The sequence below is a fragment of the Condylura cristata genome, unplaced genomic scaffold (assembly GCF_000260355.1).
Source record: "Condylura cristata isolate star-nosed mole 26May11 unplaced genomic scaffold, ConCri1.0 scaffold00001, whole genome shotgun sequence".
Taxonomy (NCBI): Eukaryota; Metazoa; Chordata; class Mammalia; order Eulipotyphla; family Talpidae; genus Condylura; species Condylura cristata.
Window position 1 is genome coordinate 86,145,966 of NW_004567102.1, and position 12,515 is coordinate 86,158,480.

The 12,515-nt window shown below is 64.7% G+C and overlaps 1 protein-coding gene across 1 annotated transcript in view; it reads left to right on the forward strand.

Moving 5' to 3' along the window:
* The window catches only part of TULP4 (tubby like protein 4), a 73,005-nt gene that overhangs the window by 53,235 nt on the left and 7,255 nt on the right, over positions 1-12,515 (forward strand). The window contains exons 7-13 of the mRNA XM_012735156.1: positions 4,962-5,186; positions 5,322-5,556; positions 6,657-6,801; positions 6,976-7,120; positions 7,922-8,015; positions 10,173-10,316; positions 12,086-12,498. Of these exons, the coding sequence (XP_012590610.1) occupies positions 4,962-5,186; positions 5,322-5,556; positions 6,657-6,801; positions 6,976-7,120; positions 7,922-8,015; positions 10,173-10,316; positions 12,086-12,498 (1,401 nt within the window). The remainder of the gene's footprint in view (positions 1-4,961; positions 5,187-5,321; positions 5,557-6,656; positions 6,802-6,975; positions 7,121-7,921; positions 8,016-10,172; positions 10,317-12,085; positions 12,499-12,515) is intronic.

Genomic DNA, 12,515 nt, shown 5'->3' on the forward strand with positions numbered 1-12,515 from the left:
CCGCCTCGCCTCCTCCCAGCCTGCCCCCCACCCCGCTGCTCCCCCGAGGCCTCGCCCCTGCCTCCTTTGGGCTCTCAGCAGGTGCTATCGTGTGGCGGATCTCGCCAGCACCTGGCCCTCAGGACGCACCCGCCTGTGGCCTGTGCCAGAGCTTCCTGCCCTGTGGCAGGGTGCTGTGCCGTCCGTGTGCCTGCCGCGCCCGCTCACGCCCCCCCCCACCGTGGGCACACCCCCGTGGCTCCCCCCAGCCCCCGTGCTGCTGTGCTCGGTTCCCCGGAGCCCTGCTTGCAGGCTTCTGGGTAAACACCCGGGGCGCGCTCCACCCGGGGTCTCTGCGGCCGCCCGCCCCCATCCCGCGCAGTGCACACCCCGCCCAGCCACTCCACGGGCGCCCAGCTGGCTGGCTCTGGGTTTTGGCAGACGCCCTCCTCGCGGGGCGGGGCGGAGGCTCGCGGCTTGGTCTGGTCTCCCTGGGACTCGCGGGCTCCCCGGCCGCCTGTGTGTCCTCAGTGGGACGATGCCCACGCCAGACCCTGCCTTGTTTTCTAGCTGCTTTTCTCTTGCTGTTGAGTGGCACGCGCTGCGGCCGCGTGGTCTCGGGGACAGTGAGGCACGCTGTCCGCTCATTTGTCCACGCATGTCGGCCGGCAGGTGTCTCGGCCGGCCGGTCCTGCATGGCGCGCGGGAAGGCCCAGGGAGCAGGACGCCGTGAAGGCGGAGTGAGCGCCTGCGGCCTGTCCCGCCCGCAGAGGGGCCGTGCCCTGCTGTCCAGCGAGGCGGTGACGTGGATGTGAGCGACGAGGCGGCCCGGGGCAGAGCCGAGGGCCGCGCCTCGAGCGGACAGGTGTGTGGAGCGGCTGAGCAGAGGCTGCAGCGTCTGGCCGCCTGGGCCGTGCCTCGCGTGGCCTCGTCCCACCGCCAGGTGCCCCTGGTCCAGTGGGGCGGCGGGTGGGCGGCGGGTGGCACAGACGTCCTGAGCTCTCGGCCGTGGCGCGTGGCGGGCCCGGCCCCCTTCCCGGCCGGCCGCTCTCGCTGACTTCCTGACCTGGCCCACCCAGACAGGTGGCGGCGGGAGTCCTCAGTTCTGCCTCAGTGCGGCTCCTGTGCTTGCCAGGTTTGTGCTCAGAGCGCTGAAGCCCCCCACGTGCCGCCGCCGGTGCCCCACGTGCGCAGCGGCCTCTCTGGGGCCGGCTTGCCCGCCACGGCAGCCCCCAGGGCTTGGAGCAGGTTCTGAGGTCCCGGCAGAGGATAAAGGAGCGCCCGGGGGCCTCGGTGGCTCTTCCAGGCTTTCAGTGAGTTCTCCAGGCTGCGAGCTGTGTGGCCACCAGACGCGTGGCGGCAGTGGGCCTCCCGGCCCCAGTGAATCTGGGCTCTCTGGCGTCTGTGCTTCTGCCCTGCTAGCCGGTCTCTGCCATACCACACCCCGCCTCCATCCCCCGAGACGCGGCCCTTACGTGCTCGGCCCCCAGCCCCAGCTGCGCCCACTCACACACGCCCACCCAGTGTCCACCATCAGGCACGGCGCACTCCCCAGCACCTCCTGGTGCGAGGCCGCAGGTGATGGCCGCAGAGGCCAGGGGGCAAAAGCCTGAGCAGCTTCACTCCCCCGACAGCCGCCTCGGCAGGGAGGCCCGTCGTCCTTAGTGGCGAGCCAGCCGCTCGGGAGTCCACCCCGGGGAGGGCAGTCCTCCTGTCCTCCCCGCGCCCCGGCCACGCGGGGCGGCTCTGCTTTGCCTTCCTGACGACACAGACCACGTCTCCTTCATGGTCCTGGCCCTCACCTGGCCTGAGTGAAGCAGAGGTGCAGAGCCCGGTTTTAGAGATTCATACAGCAGACAAGAGCTGGGTGCAGGCCAGAGGTGGGATGAGCGGGCTCCCCAGAGACAGGGTGGGGAGCGGGACAGGCGGATCTACTGAAGTCCACAGCTGAGGGGCGCAGCGGGAAGGCAGGAGGGTCTGCTGGGCTCTGGGGTCACTCCCTGGCCAGGGTCCAGTTCAGGCCCCCGTGGCTGGACAGCTTCGCAGTGCTGCGCTTTAACCTCGCAGCACCAGGGAGGCCCAGATGCGAAGGTCTGAGCCATCACAGAAGTTCTCGCCTGAAACTGACCCATGCCTGAGCCTCAGTTGTTGGGGTGCAGGGGTGAGAGGGAGGCTCGGCTGTCTTCCTTTGGCAAAAGAAATTGTCCCACGGCGGCGCAGCATTTTAATAAATCTTGGAATCTCTTTTTCACTTTGGGGTCTGCTTCACCTATTTAAAAAACTGCCTCAGTAATATGAAGTTAAGTGATGGTAGCATTAGAAATCAGATACAACATCAGCGTGCAGCAGCGACATAACTCTCGGGGCTGGTCTGCGCTGTGCGTTCAGGGCACCGGAGGCAGGGACGTTTTTATAGCAGGGAGGAAGTTGGGCGATTTATTGGGCTGTTTATAAAGAGAACTAAGTGCAGTTGATTGGATAATTCATCTCCCAGTTAATTGGGTTGTCGGCTATCGCGTATAAAGCCGCTGCCCGGCGCGAGCTGAAACCAGCTGTGCCCAGAGTGGATGCCCTGATTCATTCCCAACGGTTGGGCCTGTGGCTGAGCGCTCATGAGCAGACACACTGCGTGTAAAGGCTGTGATTTGTTTTCTTCTTGCACGTTGAGTCCCGCCGTTCATCTCGCCTGCCCGTCTGGGTGTGCGCTCTGAGGGCCTCTCGCCTGTCTGCAGGGCTCAGCAGTTTGGGCCGGACTTGGGGGTTCTTGTGGGTCTTTTTCTTTTACGACTTTTTTTTTTTGCATTAGAGGGTCACCTTTTTTCATTAAGGTTCAGTAGTTGATGTGAGATAGTGAGGAATAACCTAAGACAGGAAAAGGAAGAGGTTAGGTGTGTGAACAGAAACTCATTCAAGAGGTGGTGTTTAGGGGCACCCCGGTGGTGTGGGGTTACTTCTCACACTCTCAGGCTACCCCCAGCCACTGGACCTGAATTCGATCCCCGGCCAGGGAGTGACCCACACGGCCCTGCAGACCGCTCCTGTCTCCCCGCTGCTCCCCTCAGCAGTGTGTTTCACCCCCATTCCCCGCACTTCTGACCTACACCCCAGTTTCCGTATGCATAAATGTAAGTAAATAACTTAATTTGTAAGAGGAGGCAGAGTTTGTGGCCAGCGAGGTCTGTGCTCCTGAGAATCCTTTAGCCGGACTCCGCCCGCCAGGGCTGCCTGTTATCGGGGTGCTGTGGGGGTGTGCTTTCCTGCTTTTGGTCTTTGGTAAATGAGAAGTCTTGCCTGGGATGTCTGCTTACACACAGAGACGTGCTGTGTCCTTAGAACACAGATGTGGTGTCTAAATTCCGAGCTGGCTCCTGCCGCTCCGGCTGATGCGGACCGTGGCCATCCCCGTGCCCACGCTGCAGGCTGGTGGCCACACAGCGCCCGGCCTGTTCCAAAGGGACTGTCGGGGCGGCGTGCTCCGGCGGGTAGAGTGCGCTTGGGGGCGGTGGGGGCTTGTTAGGACCGGAGGAGGCGGCCGGCAGGACGTGCGTCCAGTTTGAACGTCGCTGTGAGGGGTTTAAGTCCCTTCGGACAGAGATACAGACGCACACGCTGAGCGCACCCTTGACTTTGCATGCGGCGCTCCCGAGCTGTGCATCAGCGTCCACTGAGGTGGGCCTGCGGGAGCGGCGTGAGGCCCCAGGGGATGGACGGCCACGACTCGCCCTCCGCAGTGCCCTCGCTGCCGGGCGGCGATGGGAGGGAGGCGTGTCTGGAGTGCAGGGCTGTGAGCACCGCCCAGGGCCCCCAGGGGCCAGCGCCGGGCTCCGGCCTTGTGACCCCTGAGCTGTGTGCTGGGCCCAAGCCTGCCTGCAGGGCCGGCGCCTCGTCTCCTGTCTCGCCACCCTCCTCCGGCAGCGGCTAGGCCCTGCGGCTTGAGGCCCCGTGGGGCTCCCCCCTCAGCGTGGTGCCCTGGCGTGGGGTGAGGGCGACGCCCTTTGCTTTGCGGCCTGTTGTGAAGTTGAACCAGGATCCGCTGGCCCTGCCTGGAGGCTGTTGGACGCGAGTGTCTTCGCGCCCCTTTAATCTTGAGGTTTGTCACCGCTGCAAGGATTCTGTTCCTGTCATGCGTATAAAAGATCTAGGGCCCCGGTCCGTCTTTGAGGCCCCTCAGGGCCCCGTTAAGCTCGAGCCCCTCTGTCCGGCTCCGAAGGGCCACACCCCGCTTCTCCCTGCCGGGCCGCCGCCTGCCCGTGGCCCGGCTGACCTCTCTGCGGGGCACCGCTCGGGACGGGTGCTTTCAGACACGTGGGGCTGGGTCGCAGCCACCTGGCGAGGCACCGCGGACTCGGGCCCCAGAGGGGTCTCCTTGGAGGCCGCGTCCCCACCTCTCCCCTCGCTTTCTCCGCCCCCCACCCCAGGGTGACGGTGACCTCATGTCTGTGGGTTGCGCCTGTGCAGTGTCCCAGAAGCACCTTGACACCGTCACCTACCTCCCTCAGCCGCCCCAAGAAAGGAGGCGCCGGCATGGCTGTGGCAAAAGTCCAGGCCACGTGGCTCACGCCCCCAAATCTGGGTAGACGCGAGTCTGAAATGCTTCCTATGCAGACAGAAGGCTGAGTCCTCCCGTCTGTCCCTCTCCAGCACCCCCTGTCAACTCCCCGCCCCCGTTAGTTGGGGTCCCAAGAGCCAGAGTTGCAGCAGGGGGCACGGCCCTGTACCCCCACTGCTTGTGACTGCCCAGCCAAGTGTTTGCAGAGCTAAGTTAGGATTCGTGGCGCCAAGGAAGAGGAGATACAGCATGTCGGCCTTTGCAGAGGGCTCCAGTGGCCTCTGGCCTTGCACTGCGTCGAGCACGTTGAGTTTCGCGAGCCCCTAGCGCCTCCGTTGCGCGTTTGAAGCCGGCGTTCTCTGCTTGAGCCGGGCGCGCACGGCCAGTCCCCGCCGACACCGAGCGAAAGCCTCAGCCTGCCCCTCCCCCGCAGCGCCCCATCATCTCCATCTGCTGGGGCCACCGGGACTCCCGGCTGCTCATGGCCTCGGGACCGGCCCTGTACGTGGTGCGCGTGGAGCACCGGGTGTCCAGCCTGCAGCTGCTGTGCCAGCAGGCCATCGCCTGCGCCCTGCGCGAGGACAAGGACGCCAGCAAGCTGACCCTGCCACCGCGCCTCTGCTCCTACCTCTCCGCCGCCTTCATCCCCACCATCAAGGTGACGGTCCCCCCGGCCCGCCTCTGCGGCTCGCCGGCTGAGGGGAGGGTGGACCCGGGCGGCGGCTCCCGGCCAGGAGCGCCCGCGCCCCCTCCCGTCCGCACCCACACACCCTCCCTCCGTGGCCCTCCTCAGCCCCCGATTCCGGACCCCAACAACATGCGAGACTTCGTCAGCTACCCCTCGGCCGGCAACGAGCGCCTGCACTGCACCATGAAGCGCACCGAGGACGACCCGGAGGTGGGCGGCCCCTGCTACACGCTCTACCTGGAGTACCTGGGCGGGCTGGTGCCCATCCTCAAGGGGCGGCGCGTCAGCAAGCTGCGCCCCGAGTTCGTCATCATGGACCCCCGGACAGACAGCAAAGCAGGTGGGCCCTCGGCGCGGACGGGCTGGCTCGGGGTGTGGTGGTGGGGTGCGCAGGGCCCCCGGGGCTCTGGCCGCCAGGGAGCAGCCCCAGGCCCGCACCGGCAGCCTCTGTGTGTGGCGTCGTGTGAGCGTCCAACGGCTGGGTGGGGTGCTGCAGAGCTGGGTGGGGTGCTGCAGAGCTGGGTGGGGTGCTGCAGAGCTGGGTGGGGTGCTGCATCCCGGCGCCCGGGCCTGCCGTTGCCGAGGCAACCGGGCGTCCGTCAGTCGCTCTGTCATCGTGCGTGCGGAGTCTCCGGGTCCCGCGGGCCTGGGTCCTGCCCGGCTTCCTCCGGCCGGTGACGCCTGAGCTTTATAAACAGCACGAAGCTCTCCCCGTGGCGTGTGCACTCCCGCGCCCCACCATCGGCTCGAACCGGCCCCCGGCAGCGTCACCCCCTCAGCCGGGGGCGCTTCGGCGAGCCGCGCGGGAAGGCGAGGAGGAGGTCGGCCCTGCCGGGTGCCGGCGGGGAGCTGCTGCCTGCCCGGCCTGCTCTCCTGCAGCCTCGGGGACGAGCACAGGGGTCGCCTCCCTGTCATCTGAAGCTCAGAGATTGGTGTGGACCAACAGACTCATCCTTTAAAACGTAAACGGCCCTGTGCAGGGGTAAAATCACTCACGCTGTGGTACTTCACTGCCGCGGAATGGCCCGCTCTCTGATGGCCTGGCAAGGCCCTTGCCCCGAGGGAAATAGGCCCTGGCCAGCAGGACAGAGTGGCGGGCAAGGGCTGCCCAGCACCAGCGCACCGGGTGAGCCAGCGGTGAGGCCCAGGTCCCAGGCTGCCCTGGCCAGAGGCGGCCGGCGCCGGAGGTCCCCCACGGCCGCTCGGCCACGTTGGCGCGGGGACGCACGGTGGACCACGGGCCCCTTCCCGGGGCCACTGAGACACCTCGCCCCTGGGTAGGGAAGTAGCTGCCCGCTTTGCCCAGGAAATGTCGGAGCGTGGGAGGGTGGGGTAGGGCTGTGCCGGGCGCCCGCCTCAGCGGCAGACGCCGCCCGCGGCTCGGCGGCACGGCTCGGGCCCGACTCTCGTGCCCCTAAACGTGCCGGTTGGTCCCCGCAGATGAGATCTACGGGAACAGCTTGGTCTCTGCTGTGATCGACAGCTGTGACTGCTCCGACTCCAGTGACATCGAGCTGAGTGACGACTGGGCCGCCAAGAAGTCCCCCAAGATCTCCCGAGCCAGCAAGTCGCCCAAACTCCCAAGGTAGCCCCGCCTGAGGCTCCCGCCCGATCTGTGCCCCTTCCCCGGCGTCCACAAAGCAGAGCGGCCTCCGGGGCCTGACCCCGAGGCGGTGACCTCCGTGTGCCTGCACCCCGAGGCGCGGGGCGGCCTGCGCCCGGCCTGCGGGGGGGCCTGACTCCCGGACTTGTCTCGCAGGATCAACATCGAGGCGCGCAAGTCCCCCAAGCTCTCCCGGGCCGCCCAGGAGATGTCGCGGTCTCCACGGCTGCCCATGCGCAAGCCTTCGGTCGGCTCGCCCAGCCTGGCGCGGAGGGAGTTTCCCTTTGAAGACATCGCTCAGGTAGTGGCTGTCGTGCCTGCCCGCCCCACGCCCTCACCCCGTGCACATCCGCGGGTCGCCTCCCACCTTAGGCATCCCCCCTGGAACCAGTGAGCCCCCTCGCAGGCCCCGGGGCTGGGACGCGCCCACCCTTCTCCCCGCTGCCCCCACCAGCCGCCTCCCCCCACTTCAGTGATCCCCGAGTCTGCGGGAGCCGGTCCTGACGGTGGCCCGAGTCTGGCCCCGCCAGTCTTTCCCTCATGGCCGCTCCCACCCTGCACCCCTGAGGGCCACCCTCTTCCCTGCTGGGGCCTGACCCCTCCTGCCCTGCTATGCCAGCGACTCGGGGGTCGCCGCGCCACCTCCTGGCCCCCGTGCGTGGCCGGGGGCTTCCCTCCCTCGCTGAGCCCCATAATCCCAGAGCCTCCCGTCGGGCTCCGTAGTAAGCCTTCCCAGACGGCGCCGTGTCTCCCCAGTCGGGTGGTGAGTCTGCGTACCACCGCCGGTCACGCGTGTCCACGTGGCCTGGGCGTGGTGGTAGCCTCTTTTTTAAGTTTCAAAATATTTATTGATGAGCAGAGAACTAGACAGTTGGGCCGTTTCCAGATAGGGTGCTACCTGCAGTGACATTTTCAGGAGAAATGTCACGGCTAAAAATAACAGCCCTCACCCCATCTTGAGCGGCGTGGGGGGTGAGCCCCTCTTCACAGTGGGCGCCGGCCATGCTGGCGAAGCTGGCAGAATGACCTAGACAATAAATAATCATGGTTGTAGAAAATACAGAAGCGGTTGTGATTTTCCTTCCTGTCTTTCCCCCCCCAGCACAGCTACCTTGCTCAGGTCACGTCTAACATCTGGGGAACCAAATTTAAGATCGTGGGCTTGGCCGCTTTCCTGCCAACCAACCTCGGTGCAGGTAACCCCCCTCCTCGCTGCCCGCTCGGGCCATCCGTGGGCTCAGTTTCCAGTGACTAGAGCGGAGTGTGAGCTCAGGAGACGAGCGTGGATATCCCTCCGCCCACTTAGAGTTCACCGAAAATTGCCTGGTCACACAAATTGGGTTTTCGCCAAGGTGCTTTCATTATCTCAATATAAACTCTGGCTTACAAAATGACGGAAGTGGCCAAAATCTTAGGAAAGCTCTCATAGATGTCTGGTCACTTCTGATTTCTGAGCCTTGTACTATGGGCAGATTTGGGTACCGGTGCTTTTAGGTGCTAGGTTCAAGAAAATCCTGAACGAAGTAGAGAAAAAAGTGTTACCGACTAACGAGTTGGCTGCCTGTAAGTACAGTTCTTAGAGGTAAATCGTGAGAGAGTGTCTCTGGTACCAGGTGGATGGGCTTCCGTGAGAAGCCGGGGACACGAAGAATCTGGAAGCTGGTGGGGACCTTAGAATTGCCCTTCCACCCGCTGCCACCCCCCAAGGCATAGTTTCACTTGCCCCTCTTCTCGGGGACCCCTGCCGGTCGCCTGGCCATTTACCACTGCCCACAGCTCTGGAAGCCCGGCCTCGCCAGCTGGAGTGTGCTCTGAGACCTACTCAAAATGGCTTCTGAAGAAAATCTAAACCGGCCCATGGTTTCAGACGCCTTTGTGTTATATAAGCCCGTGCCGCGGCCGCGTCTGCAGACTCGTGACTGCTTCGGGCTCTTCACGTTGAGCTTTCTCAGTTCCAAGAGAAAGGAGAATTAAAGTCTAGCATCAGAGTGGCGCTCCCCACGGAGAGGACCCTCAGATGGGTTGAATGACTGGGAATCCCTCCGGTGCGGCAAACCCCGCCGTCTGCCACGCGGCCGTCTCTGCGGGGGTCGCGATGCCCACGGGCACGCTGGGCCAGGCGTGGCAGCAAGCACGGATGGTGCGGCTTTGCGTGGGGCCCGTACTTCTTGCCTGCTCACTAGACCCCCCAGTAAGTTCACCTGAAGGGGTGCGAGGGCCGGGCACGGCTGCGGGGAGTCGGGTCCCAGTCCCGGACCTTTTTAAAAAGTGTTTCAGCTTCGCATTCTTTGTCAAGCAAGGAGACGCTCTGGGGTTCTGGAGGCAGGTGACGGACGGGCCCTGATGAATGTTCCTTGACACTCGGCAGATTTAAGAGGGTTTCGTCTGTCCCACGGTGGACGATCTGTTTCCTTCCGTTTGGATGATGTGACCCATCAGTTTTTTTGTGCTTGAGATTTATTTTGCATTTCTTGATTTTAAAGACCTGGAATACGTTCTCGCCTATCTGTTTCCCCGGGAGGCAAACTGATATTACTACTTGAACCCCTCCTGAGACGTAAAATTTTTTTTCTCTGTTGATCTGAATGACAAAGCATAGTTTTTTCACTAGAGCATTCACTTGTGAGTGACGTGAAACCAATCCAGAGCTTTTCAGCCCAACTCTTACTCTCTTGTGTGGGCAAGGAAGGTGAGCTGGGAAGTAGACTTGAAGCGAGCGAGCAGGGTCAGCCCGACGCCAGCACCAGCCGGTGGGGCCACTGGAGGGTGGCCCAGGGCGAGTCTCGAGAAACCCAGCACCGTCATCACAGCTCTCCAGGGCAGAGTCTTAAATGGAGCGGAGAACGAGGCCCGTTCACCCCGGTTTTAACCCACTGTGGGTCTTGAATTCCGTTCATTGCTTCTCCACGTGTTCCTCCCCTGCGTGTGCTAGTCACACTCCAGACCTGCCCGTCAGTCCAGTTACGTCAGAGACCCCGTGGATGTATGTGTCTATCCTGGTCACGCCACGGAAGCTGAGGGCCAGCAGGAGGAGAATCCGTCCCGAGGACGAGCGGCGGTCACTCCTGCCTGGCCCAGGCTGCTCGGGCCCCGGGTCCCTGCCTGTGACGCTGTGTCATCACAGCGGTTGCGCTAGAGTGACCTGATTGCAAGTGAGGTTCTATAAACGTGGTTGCCGTACCCCCAACTTGCTCTGGAAGAGTCTGAGGTGTAAGGTAGGTGTTTCTCGCAGGAAGTGCGTGCGGCTCCACTGGGCGCTTGAACCCAGACGGTCAGCGGGCCCCCTCCTCCCGGGACGCTGGGCGCCATGGCCCCCGCTGGCGTCTCCGCTAACCCAGCTCTCTCCCCCCCAGTAATCTACAAAACCAGCCTCCTGCATCTCCAGCCGCGGCAGATGACCGTCTACCTCCCAGAGGTTCGGAAGGTTTCCACGGACTGCATTAACCTGCCTGTCTTCAACCCCAACGTTTTCAGCGAGGACGAAGACGATTTGCCAGGTGTGTTCACACCTGCCGCCGGCGGGTTTTCATGCCCCTCTGGTGGGTCGTGTTGGGGCCTGTGGCAGTCACCCCTGCCTCTGCCCCTGGCAGGGAGGCGGGTGGGTGGCTGGCCGGCACGGCCCGGGAGACAGGTCGCCTCCTGCCGCCGGTTGGAGTGGAGGGAGAAAGGGCGACACAGGGCGCAGCACCTGTCTGCGTCACCCTGAGGCTGCGCCGGCCGGAGCGGGACCGTCCGAAGCCGGGCCGGTCTCCAGAACCCTGGGCCGGCTTGCACCCTTTCGGCCCCTGCTTGGACACGGGCATCACGCAGTGACCCCGGTGCCCACGAGCCCAGTGTCCCCAGCCTCCTCCATCTGCAGGACACAAAACCTTTACATTAAACACCCTCCTGGTGCCCAGAAAACCCCAGCTTAGGAAGTGAAAACACCTGTGGTATCTTAGTGCCCCATGGGGTGGGGGAGCTGTTTTGAGCAATAGATTAAAATGATTTCTGATGAGTCTGCCAACTGTTTGGATATAGTTCTGCAGTTTTAGAGCGACTCTTGCCACAAGAGCAGGTGGTTTCCTAGCCAGGGGTCCCTCCTGGGGGGCAGGGCGGGGCACGCACCCCAGCGTGAGCTCTGAAGCTGAGCGGCCTGTTCAGATCCTCCCAGTCCAGCTTTTCATCCGCGGGTGCCGCCCTCCCTGCAGGAGGGGTTGTGCCAGGCCCCAATGCCCGAATATGCAGCCGCCCGCACGTGCAGCCTGGCGTGGCCCCTGCAGCGCACGGCCCCCCTAGCTCAGAATCTCCAGCCAGCTGGAAGGTCCTGCACGCCCCCTGGCTCTGCAGAACGCGGCTAACGTAGCTCTTGCTAAGCTCAGCTGCAGCCGGGGTTCCTGTCGGGTTCCCGGTGAGCGGAGGGAACGTCCTGTCTCGGGCGGGGCTCCCCTTTAATGGTGAGCCTCAACAGGGGAGCTTCCCTCCCGTGGGAGGGCACCCCCGTCAGGGTGGCACACAAACGAGAGGAGAGTGCAGGACCAAACCGAGCCGGGCCCACGCCCCCGCCAGGTGGGTCCCACTGAGGGGCCCGAGCCGAGGCGGAGCTGGGGCGCCGCAGCTACCCGCAGCCCGGCCGGGACATGGGCGGCGCCTGCCTGGGCGGAGGCGTCCACTCGGACTCGCCCGTGGGTTCCTGCAGCGTACCCGTGGGCTGGGCCCGCTGGCGACCCCCGGGAGGTCGACCTCGCCTAATGCTGCGCTAGGCGAACCTGGGAATGACCTCCTCCCGCGTGGGGACCGCTGGGGAGCCCCTCACTGGGCTCTCCTTGCATTTCCCGCGGTCTGTTCACAGACTCGCAAGCAAATCCCAGATGCCAGGTGCTGCGTGCCACCCCGCTGCCCACGCAGGCCCTGGGGAGGGCGCGTGCCCGCTCGGCGTCGCGCAAGGAGGCTGGCGGCCTCGGGTGAAGCAGTCGAAGCCGCCGTTGCCACTGCGCCAGGCCGCTGTGCTGTGGCATCCTCGGGGCTCAGTGCAGTGTGCACGGGGCGGCACTGACCTTGCCCTCGCCGGGGACGTCCAGGCCGCCCTGTGGCTCCTGCCAGTGGCCCTTCCAAGACAGCAGAGAAATTGCATAAACTGAACAGTCCGGCTTCCCCCAAGCAAACACATCTCCACGGCTACTGCACCCTGTACGCCAAAGGATTCCATGAGCGGAGTCCCGCTGCTCGCCCCCACCCGTCTTCATGGCGCTCCTGGTGAGCAGGTGGCTTTCCCCTTTCCTTCCAGTGACCGGTGCCTCCGGCGTGCCTGAGAACAACCCACCCTGTACGGTGAACATCCCCATCGCCCCCATCCACAGCTCGGCCCAGGCAATGTCCCCCACGCAGAGCATCGGGCTGGTGCAGTCCCTGCTGGCCAACCAGAACGTGCAGCTGGACGTCCTGACCAACCAGACCACGGCCGTGGGGTCCGCCGAGCACGCCGGTGACAGCAGCACCCCGTACCCCGTCCCCAGCCGCTACTCCAGTCCGGGACAGGTGATCTTCGGAGGCGTGGAGATGGGCCGCGTCGTCCCCAACCCCCCGCCCTTGTCCCTGCCGCCCCCAGCTCAGGGGGCCATCCAGCTGTCGGTGGCGGACCACGGAGACCGGGAGCGCGAGCTGGAGCCCCTGCAGAAGGCCGCCAAGGCCCTGCGGCCAGTGCCGCCGCCGCCGCC